The sequence below is a fragment of the Apium graveolens genome, chromosome 1 (genome assembly GCF_009905375.1).
Source record: "Apium graveolens cultivar Ventura chromosome 1, ASM990537v1, whole genome shotgun sequence".
Classification (NCBI taxonomy): Eukaryota; Viridiplantae; Streptophyta; class Magnoliopsida; order Apiales; family Apiaceae; genus Apium; species Apium graveolens.
Window position 1 is genome coordinate 194848680 of NC_133647.1, and position 21974 is coordinate 194870653.

Consider the following 21974-nt stretch of genomic DNA (forward strand, 5'->3'; position numbering starts at 1 on the left):
CCCGGAAGAGGACAAGATGGAAGACGAGGATAAGTATTATCGGCCAAGCAGGAAGGTGACGACGTCGAGACTTAAAGACTACAAAACAGATTACAAGCCATACTCATGTAGCTCGCGAGAAGAGCAGCATGTGAACATGTCACAAACTCGAGCCGATTGGAGAAAAGATCATAACCTGCCTCCCACGTTCGACAGCTATGGTTTCAATGTGATGTAGTTAAAGAATTTGGGAAGTTGGGTAATGAAGTCAGATGGCCTCCAAAGAAGTCAAACCTCGATTCAAAGCTGTGGTGTGAGTTCCACGGGGACTACGGGCACAGGGTTAACGACTGTGTGGCACTGAGAAAAGAAATAGAACCTGTAGTCAAGAAGGGGTACTTAACAGAATACATGTCGACACATAAAATTAATCATGTTCGAAGAGAAAGAACGCCTACAAAACTACCACCTCCACCACCTCACCCCAAAGTGATCAACTACATTGCTGGTAGGTCTGAAATTTTTGAAGCTACATATTCTCAAGCCAAAAGGATACCTAGAGGAAAAACGTTACAAGTCTCAAGAGCCGACATCACGACGGATGATTCGATTATTTTATAATTTGGTGAATAAGATATGGAACACGTCGTAGCATCCCAACATGACGGTTTGGTGATCTCCTTACCCATGGGAAACTGTCTCATAAAAAGAATACTGGTGGATAATGGAAGTGCTGCTAATATAATGATGTTTGACACGTTATGCCAAATGGGATTAAGTGAAGCAAATATTGAGAAAAGATTTACCATACTCGTTGGCTTCACTGGTGAGAAGGATCTACCTATAATATAATTCCGGGACGAGCATGGATTCACGACATGAAGGCGGTCCCGTCAACACTACATCAGGCGGTAAAAATTTTTACACCTTGGGAGTCCAGCAAATTTGCGATGATCAAGCTATGGCACGAGAATGTTACAAAACTTGCTTAAAACCCACTGTACAACATGTTTAGAAGGAACTACCTACCATCGAGTTAAAAGGACCAGAAAATCTAATAGAAGTGAAGTTGACAAATGAAGACAAAAAGGTCCTGATAGGAGAAGACGTGTCACCTCATATAGAAGCTAACTTGGTTGAATTCTTAACAACAAGACTGGACGTGTTTGTGTGGGGGCATGATGATATCACGGGAATCAGCCCAGACATCATTACACACAAACTAAACGTTGACCCTAACTATGCTCCAGTTCAACAGAAAAGACGCAAGTTTGGACCAGAAAGAAACAAGATAATTAACGAAAAAGTCGATAAGTTATTGAAAAACGGAATGATTCAAGAAGTCGATTACCCGGAATGGTTGGCAAATGTAATAATCATACAAAAGAAGAATGGCAAATGGAGAGTGTATGTTAACTATATAGATTTGAACAAAGTCTGTCCTAAAGACCTGTGTTCATTACCACACATTGATACGATGGTCGACTCTACAGCAGGACATGAACTGCTTACATTTCTTGACGCGTCGAGTGGTTTTAATCAAATTAGAATGGAACCATCGGACGCAAAGAAAACAACTTTCGTGACAGATAGATGTATATATTGCTACTTGGCAATGCCTTTTGGGTTAAGAAATGCGGGAGCAACTTTTCAACGACTGGTGAATAAGATGTTCAAAGAACAAATCGGTGATACAATGGAGGTGTATATTGATGACATGGTGGTAAAGTCGAAGAATGTAGATGATCATGTCCAGGATTTGGAGAAAGTATTCAACGTACTACGTGCATATAATATGAAACTCTACCCATCCAAGTGCAACTTTACAGTGTCTTCAGGAAAGTTTTTAGCACACATGGTGACTAGAAGAGGAATAAAGGTGAGTCCGGAGCAAATAAAAGCTATTTCTGAAATTACGAGTCCAAGATCTATTAAAGAAGTACAAAAACTGACAGGACGAGTTGCAACACTCAACAAATTTATATCACGATCATCAGACAGATGAAAACCATTCTATGACGTACGTAGAAAAAACAAAGGGTTTGAATGAGAAACAAGACATGAAGCGGCCCTGGAATAGTTAAAGAAATACTTGTCTACAACACCACTATTATCTAAACCTATCCCGGGTGAAACTTTATATGTGTACCTGTCGGTAACAGATCATGTCGTCAGCGGTGTCCTTGTGCGAGAAGAAAATGGATCACAATTTCATGTCTACTATGTGAGTCGAAGTCTACTAGAAACTAGATACGCGTCTTTGGAAAAGCTGGTGTTAGCTCTGTCCATAACGTCAACGAAGTTGAGGCACTATTTTGAAACATACAGGATATGTGTCAAAACGAATTACCCATTGAAGAACGTGTTGAGCAAGCCAGAACTGGAGGGACGAATGGCGAAGTGGTCAATACGTCTAAGCACGTATGACATTACTTACGATTCCCGAACAACCATCAAGTCTCAAGCATTAGTTGACTCTGTGACCGACTTCAGTCCTAACTTGTTATGTCAAGCAGATCAGGAACTTCAACACTTGATTTCTACTACAAAGGTAGAACCCTGATCACTATACACAGATGGCGTATCTAACGTCAATGGGACATGCCTAGGACTAGTACTGAAGTCACCACAAGGGGACACTTTGGTATATTCTTTATGTTGTGAATTTAAAGCAACAAACAATGAATCTGAATACGAGGCATTGATAATTTGGATGACGATAGCTCTGGACTTGAACATAGTACATTTAGAAGTCAATTGTGACTCTTTACTCATTGTGAATCACGTAAAGGGAATTTATGAGGCTAAAGATTGCAAAATGATGGCATATCTTGTCAAGAGGCTACAGAGTAAGTTTGGTTCTTTCACAATACGACAAGTTCCAAGGGAACAAAATATTCAGGCAGACGCCTTGGCAGATATTGGGGCAGTATCTCGACAAATGAACTTCTCGAACATCCCTAATATTCACATTCTGAAACCAGCTATGGAGAGGAACGAAGAAAAGCACTATGTCATGGACATAGAGAAATGAGAACATCATGGTTGGACAACAAAGTACAAATAATTCCTCTTGAAAGACATCTCTTTTAACAACAAGAGTGAAGCTACGGCATTCAAGATGAAGATGTCCAGATTTTGTTTGATTGATGGTGTACTATTCAAAAAATATGTTAGCGGCCTATTACAGAGATGTTTAGAGAAAAGAGAATATGAAAAAGTCTTACGTGATGTGCACGAGGGAGACTGTGGTAATCATACGGGTGGTAGGAAATTGTCATGTAAGATCCTTAGAATGGGGTATTGGCCTGCGGTAAAACAATATGCTATTGAATACGTTAAATGGTGTGACGCCTGCCAAAGACATGCGCCAATCATACATCAACCGTCAGAATTATTACATCCTTTCATCCCGTCATGGCTATTCATGAAATGGGGAATGGACATAGTAGGGAAAATGCCCCCAGCTCCAGGACAAAAGGTGTTCATGTTGGCAATGACGGATTATTTCTCAAAATGGATCGAAGCCGAGGCCTTCAGGCAAATTAAATCTAGAGAAGTAATCTCGTTCATTGAAAAGAATATATTATACAGATTTGGTATTCCTTATGAAATAATTTGTGACAACGGCTCGTAATTCATTTGTAATAAGACTGAAGATTTTTGTAGAAGATGGAACATTAACCTGGTGAAATCTACACCAAGGTACCCACAAGCTAACGGGCAAGCCGATTCTAGCAACAAGATTATCATCAACAATGTGAAGAAGAGGCTGACATCACACAAAGGAATATGGGTTGAACAACTCCCTTTGGTGTTATGGTCAGACAGGACAATACCTAAAATGTCAACTTGACAGACTCCGTTTAGCCTAGTCTATGGGGCGGAAGCTGTCATGCCAACTGAATTCATTTTACCAACAGCCAGGTATGGTTTGGCAACTACAGAGATGAACTATGAAGAACGAGTACACGATCTAGATGTAGTTGATGAGCTACGTGACATGGCCAAAATCAGGATGGCATCTTATCAACAAGCAGTAGCTAGAAGTTATAACAATAATGTACGTCTTGGGACGTTTGCAGTAAGCGACTTGGTGCTAAGAAAAGTATTCCAAATTACAATGGACATGACAGTTGGGAAGTTCGCTGACACTTTGGAAGGACCATATTTGATTGATGAAATTATTGGATGAGGGGCTTACAAACTCTCGACTCTAGAAGGCATCCAAGTTCCAAGAAAATGGAACGTGCTGCATCTCAAGAAATACCACATGTAATCACTTCACCATTCATTTGAATTATAGTCTCCTATTTGGTAGTAAATAAGTCGTTAGGACAAGTACTTGGACCTATGGTTAATTGGATTCTTTAGGAACTAGTTTGTTTTGTAGTTGATTATGCTTCTTTTATGTTCTTCATTATGAATAAATACGTGTGGTTCTTAGCTTATTTTTATTCACACATTTACTTATACTTGATTTAATTTTAAGAGTTTAATATCTCTATCATTTACTTATTATACAACTTTTCTATATTTAAATGATAAACATACACGACGAATTATACAATAGATACGAAGCTTAGATTCTCAACTCTATTACTGTAAGTGGGCTGATCACCCCACGACGTATCAAGGGCCAACCTTGATGTTACAAAAAAATAATAATATAAACAAGGCAAATAAGGGGCTTAATCTCTCAAGATTCGCCAACAAGAACCTCTAAACAAACTGACTTATTTCAAGAGGGTTAGGCCTCTAACCCTCTTGATAAGACATGACGATGCATGCATTAATGAGTACGAATCACGAATAACAAAATAAGTTTGACAAAGAAAAAGGAAAAAACTTAACTGTTTGGATAAAAGTATATCCAAATAACAAAAACAAAGAAGAAGAAGAAAAGCAACACGATATAAAGCTTGAACAAGAAACACTGAAATAACGATAATTGTTCACAACAAGTGACAAATAACGTAGCTCCCCACCATGACAGGTGAAACGGGAGTCAAAAACACTATCAAAGTTTTAAAAGAAAATCCAATATGATAAGACTCATGGTCTCAAAATTAAAGAAAGTCAAACAACTACTTGTCATCGACATCAAGATCCTTAGTAGACTTGTCACCACCTTCCTCGTCGTCTACACCATCTGGAGACGTAACATGAAAGGTGTCATCAGGGTAGGTGTCATTATAAATCTTCATGGTCTCGTCAACATCCCAGTTTTTCCACTCGCCTTTATTGTATTCAAGCATCATTTCCACTCTGGTACGCATAACATGTTGTGTCACCACTTTGGCGGCCTCATCCTTCATATCGTTCTCTAACGACTGGACTTTTGCAGCAAATTCATCGAATTCTTGTTGAATTTCATTAACCTTCTTCATATTTTCCGACGCACGATCAAGGGCAGTCTGCAATTTTTTAGAACAATCTTTATGCTCATCCTCGAGAGCCTTAAACTTCTTCACTTCATTCGCATAAGCCTCATAGGCGACCATGACATTCTGTAAGGCCTGCAAAGAAAGGGAAAAGAAGACATAAAGATCACAGTAACATGATGAGCTTGATAATGTGACATTAAGAAAGTACAATCGATTTACGTGAAAGATGTGGCCTTTTGTATCATCCAAGATGCTTTCAATAGGTTTAGAACTTTGGCTTTCCATAGATTGGGGCAATAACATGTCCCCCAACAAATGAGCAAAGGAGGAAGGCTTCGCTCGCACACTGTAATAGTGAGCTACAAGGGGTATAAAATAATTCATATCTCCGAATGTGGACACACTAGAGGGACCTGTTCTAACTTTCTTAGCAGGAGGACTAACAACAGGGCTAAAAATTACCGGGGCTTTCAAATTCTCGATCTCAACATATTTATCCTCACATGCTCTCTTAAAAAGATCTTTACTAGAAACAATCAACGGCTTGATCACTGGTGGCTTAAATTCTACAACAAGAAAGAATGGGTCAATAGTCGATAAAAGAACTACAAGAGCACTAAGGAGAATGAAAAGGCATAGCAAGTGGGAAAGCACACGACAAATACCTCTAGCATACTTGCGTCCAGAGCTCATCTCAATATCATTCAAGGGTTTGGGACTCCTTCTAGATTCGGAAAAAATACTTTGTATGGACAAAGAGGGCATAGGAGCAAGAGATATGAACTTACTTCTAGTTCGAGAGGAAGCACCTTTAGCCGCTGTAACTCCGGATGAAAGACTGACATCTCCTTTTGTCGTAACTTTCTTCATGGAGGCAACAAACTCTTCCACATCGATCGTTGAAGCGTTCATGATGGGTCTATTAAGACAATTCGGCCAAATCCTCTCGGCAACTGGTAAAGCCATAATCTTTCTAGTTATCTCCTTATCAACGTCATCATCCTCTTTTGCTTTGAACTCGACACCTAGGAAAAAAGTGAGGACGGGTGCATAAAAGAGTCAGTAGTTACGCGAACATCAAGACATGTTGGGCTAACAAGTACAAATTTCTTCAAAATAACGATGACATATAGAGCCACAATTGTGATAAATAACATGTGAATAATGAGCAAGAAAAATTAAGGAAGCAAGGTCTAAAACCCTTACAAGGGTAAAATAATTTGAACGATTATCAAGAAACATAAAGAAAAATAACATGAAGAAAAACGAGAACTGAAAGGGTAAAGTTATCATCTACGTTCCACTTCTCCAGTAAGTAATCAACATCCTCGCCAAGGGTCGATTTTTTGGCATAAAAATACTCTCCTTTCCAACCACGATCATTCACCGTATCATTGTTTAAAATCAAGGGATTATGCTTATCTCTATTCACAAAACTAAATCGACAATTACTGAATTTCTTGATGGAATAGGAACACTTAACTACATCATCATTGATTTTTAAGTTGTGTTTTTCTTCGATGACGTCAAGACAAACCAAGGTTCTCCAAGCGAAGGGCATCAATTGTGCGAAGATACATGCAAAGCATTAAGGATATTCTTAACAAGATCGGAGTAAGGAAGATACAAACCTATGCTGAAAGGGTAGAAATATAAGCATATCCAGCCCTCGCGGTACCACTCGATGAGTTCATCGGGAGAAGGGAGCACCATGTTAAATTTATCCTTTAATACATCCATAGCTTCAACAATCCTATCATTTTTCCAATTTTGCTTGCCTTTATCTCGAGGGTCGAGGATATTGGTGGGAACCCATTTGCTTTTCTCAATCGATTCAGCCATTGATATAGAGTTTTTTGGAGAAATATGTTTAAGGATTATTTTTGGCATGGATATATGAAAGTAAGAATACAAAAGGGATATACACAACATTTGGGAGATAAATTGGCTTTCCCTATTTACGAGGAACGTGAATCTAGAGGTAGAGAATGAGAAAAGACTGTGACTTATCAGTTTAAGATTGCTTTGCATTTCTACACGCTTCTGGAAGATTAAATTAATAAAATTAATTTCATTAATTTAATGGGGCAAATGTTGTGACCACAATTTTGATTAACGAGATGACAACGTGAAGACACAGACGTGATGGCAAAGGAAGGCGTCTTGACGACATGTGGCAGGATAAAAGAATAACGGATAAGATGAGACTCAGTCAATTAACAAATATTTAAGTGATAAACATGGGAAATGGTTCCTATTTATGGGGATAGTGGATTTGAATATTACGTCAGCCAGTTCAGAGTTGAAGGAGGTTTTTTAGGAGATTAGTTGAAAAACATGTATATAAATATAGATGAATCATGTACAAGAAGATCAAGCTACTTCAAATAATTAGAGTAGAACCTCTATATTGTATCCACATAAGAATAGTGAAACATTTTTGGCAGGGACAATACGCACCCACGGTTTTTTCTTCTCTTTAGAAGTTTTCCGCGTCATCAACTCTCTTAGTTTTCAACCGTGCATTACTTTATATGTTTATTAATTATAATTTATTTAGAATTAAACCCTACAAAACACCCAAAACAGATGTCCATTGATCCAACTTACATTTCTCCATGCAATTAAGTACTCCCTCGTTCCTTGTCACGTTTCTTTTTTTTTATTCGTGAAGTTGACTTATTTTTTACCATAGATTAAAAAATTATTTTTATACTATTTAAAAAAACTAAAAATTATTTAATAAAATAAATAAAATATATTTTTCAATGATATAATTTGTTTATAAATTTTATAATTTATTATAAAATCAGAACTAGTCTTAACTTGATAGATCTGAAAGTTAAAAGTGAAAAATTCAAATAGATCCACGAAACTCGATTTTAGAGCAAGTCCAATGCAAGATGCAAAATAGCTATAACTATTGCTATAATTTGGCACCAAAAAGTGTGTTTTAATACTAAAATAAAACTTCAACTCCAATACTTGATGCATTTTAAAACCAAATATTTCCTAATTTACCTAATTTTTGTCACATTTCCCTAAATTTCATTTAAAGCATAAAAACATTCATCTCATTTGTAGTAGTTTAATGATGTGGCTAGATGCATAAATGCATCCTTGGTTTCAAATTTAGAACCAAGGATGCATATATGCATATTTGCATCCAAGTATAGAACTCTTTTGGAGTTGAAATTTTTTGACATTTTGTCTCAAATTATAGAAATGACACCACTTATAGCATTGCATTGGACTTACTCTTATACAAGAAGAAGTAAACAAAAGATGGAAGTTTATCGAGAAAAAAAACAAGAGAAAGAGGTGTTGTATGGATGGAAAAGGGGCTGCTAGGAATTGAGAGGGGGTATAAGAGAGAGGGAGAGAAAATTGAGAAGGGAAAATAGGGGATGAACGTGGATATTGAGATGGGAGAACAAATGGAAAATGAGATTAGGCGGCTAAAATTAGAAGAAGACAAGCGGATTTATTGGTTAACTTTAGGGGGAATTATAGTGATTTGAATGATGTAGAGGTTTGCATAGCTGCATTATATAACTCTACCTCAAAATCAAAAAGATTTGTACAATTATGTGAAACTTTTCTAGGTTATATCTCTGTATACTTAATTAACTCGAGCAACTGCAATAGAATAGTTGAGCATAATATATCTTATAACATCCAAGAAGAATATTAAATCTATTAGTGAAAACTTATGATTACCATAATCTTGTCCCCAGGGGCGGACCGAGAGTAGGGTTGGGGTTGGCTCCAGCCCTGGTCAGTTTCTATAGCTGTAAAATTTTACATGTAATATGGTGTCATATGAGCCTCTGTCAATCTTATGATCATATGATAATCTAGGTTACCACTTAATTAAACACACATATCGAAACTGATTCAGTGTTTGTATCTCACGTGTTAACTTTTCTTGAGAAAAACAATTATATTTTTTAACGTTATTTTTATATATAAATATTTGTCTAATATTATTTATAGAATTCATCACGTAAGATTAAAAAGTTACTGATAGGGATAAATAAATTATGATTGTATAATTAAATGCTGCATTAATTGTACAAGCTGTGGACTGCTAGGCCCAATAAAAAGATATATGATACTCAGACCAGAAAGGTTAAGCCTGATGGACCAGATCAAGCCTGATGGAATAAAAAAGGCCCAAAAGCCCTGATTATTAATTAATTTCGTAATTAATTAATAAGGGAAAAATCAGATGTTGAGAAGAGTCCCGATAAGGATAAAAATCCTTAGAGATTAGCCTCAAGGGGACCTAAAAGGATAAGGAATCAGTTTCCTACTATCTAGGACTCCAAAGTCCATTCTAATTATGAGACTTGCCCACCAAGTCTCCTACACCAAGTCCAATTCAAGGACTCCCAACATCTATATAAGGGGTATCACCCCCACCAATCAGAACTACGTTTTTTGGCTTGATTCTCTAATTCACAGAGATACGTAGGCATCTCGTAAAGGCAGATCGAGCCACGAAACACGAGAGCAGCCATTAAAGGCCTTGAGCTCCCGAATCTTAGTAATAAATACAGCAAGTAATAACCTTAGTTTTTTATCCATAACATTTGGCGCCGTCTGTGGGAAAGCACAACAACAACCATGGCGAGAACACGGAGAACAACTAGTGCTCTGGAGGAAGGAACACCATCAGAGATAACCCAGGTGATTTCATCAACCGTGGAGGTTCCTCCACATTCAACTTATGCATCTACTCAGGGGGAGACCCAGATAGGGGCAACTCAATCTCAACCACAAGGGACGACTCCCCCGACTATTCAAGGTACGAATCCTCAAGTTCAACAAGTACATATACCTGTGAATTCTCGACCCGTCGGGTATGAATATTCAACTATTGTTACCACTAACCCCCCTTATGGGATGCCCCTTTACCCCGAGGTTGGAGGAAGCAGATATGCTGGGCGAAGCATAGCACGAGGGCAGTCGCCCCCCTATATACGAGGATTGGATCCTATCCCTGAAGATCGGGAATTTTCTGGTCTTTACACTGAGAGGGACTCCGAATCTTCGGACGATGAAGTGGCCCCGAGAAGGAGGCGTCCTGGAAAAGAGCCGATGGTCAATGGAAGGCAACGCCCCCAAAGCACCCCAGGGGCGAATCCCCAAGAAGTGCAGGAAAGGATCAGGGCTCATGAGGCTGAAATCCAAAGGTTGAGGCGTGATTTGGAAGCTCACCAGGCCACCAAACCCCAGATGCCTCCTAGGGGGAGAAACCCTCCTCCTGTCATAGACCTGGATGGTCCGGTACGAAGAAGGGCTGCTGTCCCAAGAACTGATCCAAGCAATCTTCTTCCCCTTGGAGATCCTGATGATCCAACTCCACCCTTCATAGAAGAGATAATGAATTCCCATATCTCGAAAAAATTCAAGATGCCCAGTATCAAAGCCTATGATGGCACGGGAGACCCCGCTAATCATGTTAGGACATTTTCTAATGCACTGCTGCTGCAACCCGTGAATGACGCTATAAAATGTCGGGCCTTCCCTCAAACCCTGTCAGGTATGGCTCAAAGATGGTATAGTCGCTTGCCTCCAAACTCAATTGGATCGTTCAGGGAGTTAAGTCAGGCTTTTATTAAGCAATTCATCAGTGGGAGAGTCCATAAGAAAAGTTCAGCATCTCTCATGAGTATTGTGCAGGGAGCAAAGGAATCTTTGAGAGACTACCTGAATCGTTTTACAAAGGAGGCTTTAAAAGTCCCAGACCTTGATGATAAGGTAGCCATGATAGCACTGCAGCAAGGAACTAGGGATGAGTTTTTTAAGATGTCCTTGGCCAAACGTCCCCCTGAAAATATGTTACAGCTCCAGGAGAGGGCAGGGAAGTATATCAAGGTTGAAGAAAGCATGAGGAAGACCGTAGTAAGTAATGAGCCCACGGGAGGCAAGAAGCGAAAAACAGATCTGGAATATATCGCTAAGGACAAGTATCCTAGAACCGAACAAAATCCTGATTCAACCCCCAAGAAGGGAGGACCTGGGCAGAAGTTCACTGAATACGCTAAGCTGAATGCTCCTAGAAGTCAGATTTTGATGGAAATTGAGAAAGACAGAGATATTCGCTGGCCTAAGCCCTTGAAGGCTGATCCAGCCAAACTAGATAAGGGCAAGTATTGTAGATTCCACAAAGATGTTGGCCATGACACCGATGAGTGTAGGCAATTGAAAGACGAAATTGAGTTTTTGATTCGAAAAGGAAGGTTGAATAAATATACTGGAGAAGGAGGGGACAGGAATAATAATGGAAGGAAGAACTTTGAGGATCGTAGGAGGGACCAAGACGATCAGGGGCGAAACCCCCAGCCTAGAGGACCAGTTATAAACACCATTTATGGAGGGCCGAAACCTCGAGGGCCTGTGATAAACACGATCTTTGGAGGTCCAACTGCTGCTGGATTATCCAAAAATTCCAGAAAGGCATATACTAGAGAGGTTATGCATATTGTTGGAGAAGCCCCGAAAAGGGCCAGGACAGAAGTAACATTGGCTTTTGATGATTCTGACCTAGAGGGAGTCAAGTTTCCTCATGACGACCCGCTGGTCATAATACCGATAATAGGAAACAGCCCGGTCAAGAGGGTCCTTGTTGATAATGGTGCTTCTGTGGATATCTTGCTCCATGACGCCTTTCTAAGGATGGGGTATAACGATTCCCAGTTAACACCAACCGACATGCCGATATATGGATTTGCTGGAGTAGAATGTCCTGTAGAAGGGATAATCAAGTTACCAACCACCATAGGTACGGAGCCAAGGCAAGCAACGCAGATGCTGGATTTCGTGGTGGTAAAAGTTAGTTCAACTTATAATGCTATCATGGGGAGAACAGGGATACATGCCTTCAAGGCAGTCCCCTCTTCATACCATTCAGTTGTGAAGTTTCCCACCCGAAACGGGATTGGAGAAGAGAGAGGAGATCAAAAAATGGCTAGAAGCTGTTATGTGGCCTCTTTGAGGGCAGATGGAGTCGGGGGGCAAGTTCTTCCTATTGAAGATATGGATGTTCGAGAAAATGATGAGAATAGAGGAAGACCAGCAGAAGAATTGGTTTCGGTTCCTTTAGACCCCGAGAATCCTGAGAGGACGACTTTCATTGGAGCCACATTAGAGGATCCCCTTAGAGGGAAGTTAGTGAAATTTTTGCAAAAAAATAATGATTTGTTTGCATGGTCGGCAGCTGATATGCCAGGCATAGACCCGGAGTTAATTACTCACAAGCTAAACGTGGATCCAAACAGGAAGACAGTGAAACAAAAGAAAAGAAATTTTGCCCCGGAAAGACAAGAGGCTATAAAACAGGAAGTAGAAAAGCTCTTAGAGGCTGGTTTCATTGAGGAGATTCAATTTCCAGAGTGGTTAGCAAATCCTGTAATGGTGAAGAAGGCTAATGGAAAGTGGAGGATGTGTATAGACTTCACTGATCTGAATGATGCATGCCCCAAAGACTGTTTCCCGCTGCCTAGAATTGATACTTTAATTGATGCCACCGCTGGGCATGAGATGCTGAGTTTCATGGATGGATTTAGCGGATACAACCAGATCAAAATGCATAAAGATGACATTCCAAAGGTATCATTCATCACTGACTTTGGTGTTTATTGCTATCTTGTTATGGCGTTTGGTCTCAAAAATGCAGGAGCAACCTATCAAAGGTTGGTAAACAAAATTTTTAAGGATCTTATTGGTAAGACTATGGAAGTCTATGTTGATGACATGTTAGTCAAGAGTCTAGTAAAGACTGATCACATAACCCATTTGAGGGAAGCTTTTGAGGTCCTGAGGTACCACAAGATGATGTTGAATCCTACGAAGTGTGCTTTCGGAGTAGGATCTGGAAAGTTCTTGGGATTGATGGTCTCAAAAAAGGGAATTGAGGCTAACCCCGATAAAATCAAGGCGATCCTGGACATGGAACCACCAAAAACCATCAAGGATGTCCAGAAGCTCACAGGAAGGGTCGCTGCGCTATGACGATTCATCTCCAAGTCAGGAGACAAGTGCTTGTCATTCTTCAAGTCACTAAAGAACATTAAAGACTTCGTATGGAGTGAGGAAAATCAGAAGGCATTTGAAGAGTTAAAGAAGTATATGGGCCAGGCCCCGTTGTTGGCTAAGCCAGTTCTGAGCGAAGTTTTATTCTTGTACTTGGCTGTTTCAGAAAGCGCTTTGAGCGCGGTTTTGGTTAAGGAGGAATTGAAAGTCCAGAAACCCGTATACTATGTCAGCAAAATCTTGCATGGTGCAGAGTTGAATTATTCAACTATTGAGAAATTCGCTTTAGCCTTGGTGATGGTTTCAAGAAAGCTGCGTCCTTATTTTCAAGCTCACCAGATTGAAGTGCTGACAAATCAGCCGCTGAGAAACATCATTCACAGTCCCAAGGCGAGTGGGAGACTGATTAAGTGGGCAATAGAGTTGGGAGAGTTCGATCTCAAGTATAAGCCACGTACGGCCATAAAAGCCCAGGCACTAGCTGACTTCGTGGTGGAATGTACCATACCCAACCAAGAAGTCGGGGGGCAGGAAGATACCATACCTCAAGACAAGGGAGTCGACAAGGAGGACAAGGAGAAAGAATATTGGGTTCTCTATTTTGATGGAGCATCAAAAACAAATTCCAGTGGAGCAGGGTTGGTTTTGCAAAGCCCTGATGGATTCCTAATTGAGTATGCTATGAAGCTAGACTTCCCAACCACAAACAATGAAGCAGAGTATGAAGCCCTGATTGCTGGCCTTGGTCTAGCTGGGACACTTAGAGTCAAAAACTTAAAAGTCCGTGGAGACTCGAAGCTGATCATATCCCAGGTAAAGGGAGAATTTGAGGCAAGGGATGGTACGATGGCTAAGTATGTTCGCCTAGTAAGGGCTGTGATGACCAAATTTAATGAATGCCATGTTGAACACATTCCAAGGGAAGAAAATGCTAAAGCAGATGCGATATCAAAGTTCGCTTCGTCTGAGATTGAAGAAAGTTCAGGAAGTGTGTACTTCCGTGTTTTGAAGACACGGAGCATAGATGTTAAGCTTGTGGCTCCCATAGGCTTGGGGACGTCATGGATTGATCCCATCAAGGCTCATATTCAGACCGGTTGGTTGCCAAGTGATACGACTGAGGCACGGAAATTAACTATTCGAGCACTAAGGTACTCCTTGATAGATGGGATTCTGTATAAGAGATCTTTTGTGGTTCCTTACTTGAGGTGTCTCAGGCCCGATGAGGCACGCTTGGCTATTGAGGAAGTGCATGAAGGTATTTGCGGGCAGCACTTGGGGGGCAGGGCCTTGGCTCATAAGTTAACCCGTTTAGGCTTTTATTGGCCAGAAATGATGGCTGATGCCAAAGAATATGTGAAGAAGTGTGACCGCTGTCAAAAGCATGCACCAGTTGTTAGACAACCCCCCGAGATGCTGACCTCTATCAACTCACCTATTCCCTTTGCCATGTGGGGGATGGATATTCTAGGGCCTTTTCCTATGGCCACGGCACAAAGGAAATTTCTGATTGTAGCCATTGATTATTTCACCAAGTGGATCGAAGCCAAACCTTTGGCCAAAATCACAACTAAGCAGGTTGCACAATTCCTGTGGGAAAACATTATATGCCGATATGGAATTCCCCGTATCCTCGTCACTGACAATGGAACGCAATTCAACAATGAGGAATTCAAGAAGTATTGTGAAGAAAATGAAGTTGAGTTACGATTCACCTCTGTGGCTCACCCGCAAGCTAATGGGCAAGCAGAAGTAGCAAATCGAATAATCCTGGATGGATTAAAGAAAAGGATCGAGAAGTCAAGAAATAATTGGGTGGATGAGATACTTCCCATATTATGGGCCTATAGGACTACCTGTAGAGTTACGACAGGAGCAACTCCCTTCATGTTGGCGTATGGGGCAGAAGCAGTAGTTCCAGTAGAGATATCACATTCCTCTCCAAGGATTCAGGCTTTCAATGCAGAAGAAAATGAGGAAGGGCAGAGGTTAGCCCTGGATCTGATCGATGAAGTGCGAGATACGGCACATGCAAATATAGTATAATATCAGAAAAAGGCTTCATTCTACTACAACCTAAGGGTTAAAGAAAGGTTTTTTAAACAAGGCGATCTAGTCTTGAGAAAAATAGAGGCTTCTGGTGTCGGACAGAAAGGAAAGCTAGCCCCAAATTGGGAAGGGCCGTACAGAGTCAAGAGCGTTCAGGGTAGAGGAACCTACAAGCTGGAAACTATGGATGGTTTTGAAGTCCCGAGGGCCTGGCACGCACAAAACCTGAAGGTTTACTACGTGTAAGATAGGCGAAGTACGATTCTCACTTGTCATTGTGACAAGTAGGTTTAAAAGCACCTGGAAGCTTTGCTTGCGTAGGATTTTATATTCCAGTAGAATTTACATTGTCTAGTTATTATTGATTAGGGTCGAACCCATGCTATGCAAGGTTTTGAAAAACCAGACTTCATATTAAAGAGTTTGAAATTATTTCAATCTAAGGATGTTTAAGATTCAAATGCATATTAAGATTGTAAAGTCAAAACGGAAAGAGGCAAGAAAAGCAACATATAAAATATAAGCCCCGAAGGGTAATAAGTTCTGAATACGATTAAGTCAATACATAGAAAGCCACAATGGGCCAAACAAAATACTCAAAGATCCTTGAAGAAGTCATCATCGATGTTTCCTTCATCGGCAGCAGAAGAAGGAACTGGAACAGGATCAGCACCTCGAGGAGAAACAGCTTCGGCCTCAGCAGAAGAAGCAAGAATAGGAGAAAGAGGGATATCATCAAGAAGAGGCTCTTTCCCAGGAATATCAGGGACTGGATAGGCAGTGAGAGTCACCTCCGGAATCTTCTTCCCAACCTCCTCTACTATCTGCTCCCAACAGCTAGAAAAGGTCTCCGGGAAGTTAGCATCGTACTCAGCATTTAGGACATCCTGAAAGTCCTGAGATGCCTTATACTCAGCTATCACCTCAGCTCGGGCCCTTTGAGCATCCAGCTCCAGCTTACGAACTTTCTCCTTCTCATCCGCCAGCTCCTTCTCTACCTCACGGAAACGAGTGAAGTTGGCCTCGGAAGCCTTGAGGTACCTATCCCTGTCCCTCTCAGCAATAGTTAGGCTGGTCCTCACATCCTTCAAATTATGAAGGGCAGCCTGGAGATAGGTATTCATCTGTACGAACATATCAAAGTACAGTAAGTAATTAAAAAAAACAGTTAGAAAAGGAAGAGGCTTACGGAAGCCACGGCCTGAGCACCCAGACGCTCAATCTGTAGGTCATCAGAAGACTCTACGATCTCAGCCCTGTCACGAGGCGTGATCACACTCTGAGACCAAACGGCGGCAGCCTCGGAACTCCCTACCACCGTGTCCCTCCTCTGAAGGCCCCAAGTGACGGTGAAGGGAGAGGTATCTTCATCAAGGCTAGGTGGCCTCTGGGATAAAAAGGTAGGGACGGCCTCCTGAACTGTGACTGAAGGGCCATCACCAATCCTAACCCGCTTGTCGCGGTGGGTCTCAACAGCAGAGCCCTTGGCGGCACGGGCCTCCCGCTTCTTGAAGATCGTGTCCAAAGCGGCCCTAGCTGCAGGCAAATAGAGCACGTAAGAAAAAGGACAAATAGAGAATGGAGAAAATGGAACAAAAAGGGGAAAGAAATACCCTCGGGACCAAGGTCACTTAGACCTAAACCTTGCAAATTACCCTCTGAAAGGATGAGAGCGCAATGGTGCAAGTTATCAGCAGTAATGGCCTTGATGGCCGCATCCTCATCTATCCCCAATTTTAGGTCTCTTAAAGACCCGTCTATACTTTTTGAGAAGTTGGGCCTGAAAAAATGGTCCCAACCCTCCTCGGAATCCAGAAATACATAAAACCACTCACTCTTCCATGTTGGATATGAGTCGGGTTGGTGCCAGAAATAAAGCAGGAACGAGCCAAAGATCTATGAACTATTTTGACCCATCCTTGGTCCTCAGGAGCATTTACAAATTTAAATAAATAACAAAAGACACAAACATTTGGCTCAAAACCGTGTTTACGAGATTGGGCCATATAACAATGAATAAAACGCCAGGAGTTGGGTGTGAGTTGGGTCGGACAGACTCGGGCCTCAGCCAAAAGGTGAAAAACAAAGGGATGAGGAGGTAGGCGAAAACCAGCATAGAAGGTTTCCTTATAGACCCGAATGGCCCCAGGCTTTGAGTAGCAGGCCCTATCATTTGGGCCTGGAGCCTCGGCCCTATAAGGGTGAGAAATGCCAAAAAGGCGGGCTATGGTACCTACTTGATCTGGACCAAATCTAGAAGGATAATTATATGCATCTAAGTGTAACATGTTAGGAAAGGCTTGCCCAAATTCGGTTAAAAGATCCCTAAGAGAAATAACTGAGGAATGTACAAGAGATTTTTTACCTCGGCTGGCTCTAGAGGGACGGGCAACAGCTTGGGGGACATGGGAGTGAGATGAATCAGAATCCGCCATGGATGAAGACAAAAACCCAGGAAGCTCTTGAAAGTAAGTAAAAAAGATGAAGATTCAAACGGAATCTTCAAAATAAGCCCAGAAAGCGGCGGAGTAGAAAGCCGGAAATCGCTTGGAGGTGGCGATTCTTGAGAAACTAATTGCAGAGTTGAAGTTTAGAATTTTTTGTGAAAGTGAAGTATGAGAAATGAACTCACACTCCACCTCTTATATAGAGGAGCTCAAAGATGCACCAACGGGCCTGGGCCTAAGAAAAAGGCGGGAAGCCCATAAGATTTGAATTTTGAAAAGATTTAAAATCAAAGTTCATTGAATGAATCAAGGCTCGAACAGCCTCAACAACGCCCAGGGTACATTATCCCAAGCCGTTGTGAGAAGTGTGGCTCCTAGGCGTGGATCAACAACGCCCAGGAAGCATCTGTCCTCAACAACGTCCAGGATGCATTGTCCCTAGCCGTTGTGAGGAGTGTGGCTCCTAGGCGTGGATCAACAACGCCCAGGAAGCATCTGTCCTCAACAACGCCCAGGATGCATTGTCCCTAGCCGTTGTGAGGAGTGTGGCTCCTAGGCGTGGATCAACAACGCCCAGGAAGCATCTGTCCTCAACAACGCCCAGGATGCATTGTCCCTAGCCGTTGTGAGGAGTGTGGCTCCTAGGCGTGGATCAACAACGCCCAGGAAGCATCTGTCCTCAACAACGCCCAGGATGCATTGTCCCTAGCCGTTGTGAGGAGTGTGGCTCCTAGGCGTGGATCAACAACGCCCAGGAAGCATCTGTCCTCAACAACGTCCAGGATGCATTGTCCCTAGCCGTTGTGAGGAGTGTGGCTCCTAGGCGTGGATCAACAACGCCCAGGAAGCATCTGTCCTCAACAACGCCCAGGATGCATTGTCCCTAGCCGTTGTGAGGAGTGTGGCTCCTAGGCGTGGATCAACAACGCCCAGAAAGCATCTGTCCTCAACAACGTCCAGGATGCATTGTCCCTAGCCGTTGTGAGGAGTGTGGCTCCTAGGCGTGGATCAACAACGCCCAGGAAGCATCTGTCCTCAACAACGCCCAGGATGCATTGTCCCTAGCCGTTGTGAGGAGTGTGGCTCCTAGGCGTGGATCAACAACGCCCAGGAAGCATCTGTCCTCAACAACGCCCAGGATGCATTGTCCCTAGCCGTTGTGAGGAGTGTGGCTCCTAGGCGTGGATCAACAACGCCCAGGAAGCATCTGTCCTCAACAACGCCCAGGATGCATTGTCCCTAGCCGTTGTGAGGAGTGTGGCTCCTAGGCGTGGATCAACAACGCCCAGGAAGCGTCTGTCCTCAACAACGCCCAGAAAGCATCTGTCTCCAACAACGCCCAGGACGCAAGTTTCCTAGACGTTGTTAGAAAACTGTCTCCTAGGCGTGGGTGCACGACGTCTAGGATCTATGAATGCATCAGCCTCCAACAACGCCCAGGACGCAAGTTTCCTCGACGTTGTTAGGAAACCGTCTCCTAGGCGTGGATCAACAACGCCCAGGAAGCATCAGCCTCCAACAACGCCCAGGACGCAAGTTTCCTAGACGTTGTTAGGAAACTGTCTCCTAGGCGTGGATCAACAACGCCTAGGATGTATTGAGCAGCAAAAGTTCTATTTTTCTGATCATTTAAATTAGAAAATAAGGATAAATCCAGAAAATAAGGATAAAATCCCAGTAAAAAAAAGGAAAAATTCCAGAAAAAAAGGAAAAATCCCAGAAAATTAGGGGAAAATTAGGGAAAAATCCAGAAATTAAGGGAAAAATCCAGAAATTAAGGGAAAAATCCAGAAAATTAGGGAAAAATCCCGGAAATTAGGGAAAAATCCCGGAAATAAGGGAAGAATTCCTGGAAATTAAGATAATTCCTGAATAAAAGGAAAATTCATTGTAAATGTGTAGGTCGCTCCACACTTTACGGGAAAACGAAACCCTGTAAGGGAACGAATAGACTTAACTTCTGCGAAACCTAATCAATGTTTCCCAAAAGTTGGGGGGCAAATGATAGGGATAAATAAATTATGATTGTATAATTAAATGCTGCATTAATTGTACAAGCTGTGGACTGCTAGGCCCAATAAAAAGATATATGATACTCAGACCAGAAAGGTTAAGCCTGATGGACCAGATCAAGCCTGATGGAATAAAAAAGGCCCAAAAGCCCTGATTATTAATTAATTTCGTAATTAATTAATAAGAGAAAAATCAGATGTTGAGAAGAGTCCCGATAAGGATAAAAATCCTTAGAGATTAGCCTCAAGGGGACCTAAAAGGATAAGGAATCAGTTTCCTACTATCTAGGACTCCAAAGTCCATTCTAATTATGAGACTTGCCCACCAAGTCTCCTACACCAAGTCCAATTCAAGGACTCCCAACATCTATATAAGGGGTATCACCCCCACCAATCAGAACTACGTTTTTTGGCTTGATTCTCTAATTCACAGAGATACGTAGGCATCTCGTAAAGGCAGATCGAGCCACGAAACACGAGAGCAGCCATTAAAGGCCTTGAGCTCCCGAATCTTAGTAATAAATACAGCAAGTAATAACCTTAGTTTTTTATCCATAACAGTTACCTATTAGTACTTTTTATAGGAAATCGAAAATTTAGCTTCACTAATTTATTTTATAAACATCTACTTTAATTTTTTAACATGTATATTACATGCATAAAATAATGTGTAAATTTCATGTAAATAATTCAGTTATTATTTAATGGAATAATTTATATATCCTTTCAAAATTAAAAATGTTAAAATAAAATTTTACTTTATAATCTTATTTTTTATACTGATGAAAAAATTTTAAGACTTGATTTTTTATTCAGCCCCGGTAATGAAAAATCCTAGGTCTGCCACTGCTTGTCCCACAACACTAGATTACAAGATGTAACATGTTTATCAAACTAACTAAATCATTTTGGTTAAAAAGTACAATCACACTCATCGATCAAAAGAAATAATTTATTGAGCAATTTTTTTTCGTACGACTTATATGGAGGAAAACCGAGTCTTAATTCATGTTATTCATCATACAAGCTTCAAATCATCCTTTGACAAAAGGGTAAGAATCTCAAGGACACTCATGAACATATTTTCAGGATCATCAATATTGTACTGAATAAGGTTATCGAGATAGTCGAAAGAGAAATTGAAATTTTTTCGATTGACGAAAAAATTTACGAACGTTAGATGCTTCACAATCATCAACAAATCCTTTAACAACTGTATTGACAAAGTTTGATTTGTGACTTACTATCCGCTTATTGCTACTTTTTCTAGTTGGTATTCAAAATCTGTCAACTTACTTGTCATCTTAAGCAACAATACAGTCTTGTGACCAATATCTGAACTACAGAAAAAATCAAGAAAATCTACCATTGTGTTTTCGCGCATAACAAAAATCATAAATCAAGAAAAGCTACCATCGTTTTATTGCGCATAACAAAAATTAATAATCAAGAAATTTCATAACAACGTAGCCTTCGATAAATGTTTAAATCAAGAATCATGAAATTTCAGAACAATGTAGAATTCAAGAAAAGTGTAAATCGGAAATTTCAGAAAAATGTAGACTTCAAAAAAAGTTCTTCAAATCCATAAGAAAAAGAAGAAGAAGAAGATATTACAGTGTTTTGTGAGTTTTTGAGAGAGGTTATTAAGACAGATAGAGAGGAATATGCATGCATATATATACTATGCTATAATATATCTTTTTACAAAAATCAAAGTTTTGTTATTGTGTATAATTAGGGTTTTGATCTATATATTTTTTTGCCAAAAAAATAGTTACTAAATATGATGGTCGTCGTCAGCGACTGAAAAAACGTGATAAAAATATTATTAATTTATTGTATTTGTAATAAACAAAATTAACTAATATTAATTTTGAAAACATGTGAATAATTTATTTACCGTTCTATGTAATTTTTATTTTTTACCGTAAATATTTTGTTCACATAATTATAAAATTTAATACAAATTTAAGAAAATATTTTATAAGGCGGACGTGAATCGCGGCTTAGTCGACTACTGTATAAAGGAAAATCATCGGGAGCTCTATAATTGCTCG

The 21974-nt window shown here is 40.7% G+C and overlaps 1 protein-coding gene across 1 annotated transcript; it reads left to right on the forward strand.

The window, feature by feature from the left end:
• The first annotated feature begins 3106 nt into the window (after window positions 1-3106).
• LOC141714599 (uncharacterized) lies at window positions 3107-4174 on the forward strand. The gene is made up of 2 exons (XM_074518111.1): window positions 3107-3538; window positions 3839-4174. The coding sequence occupies exons 1-2, from the start codon at window positions 3107-3109 to the stop codon at window positions 4172-4174; spliced, it is 768 nt and encodes a 255-aa protein (XP_074374212.1).
• The last annotated feature ends 17800 nt before the right edge of the window (window positions 4175-21974 follow it).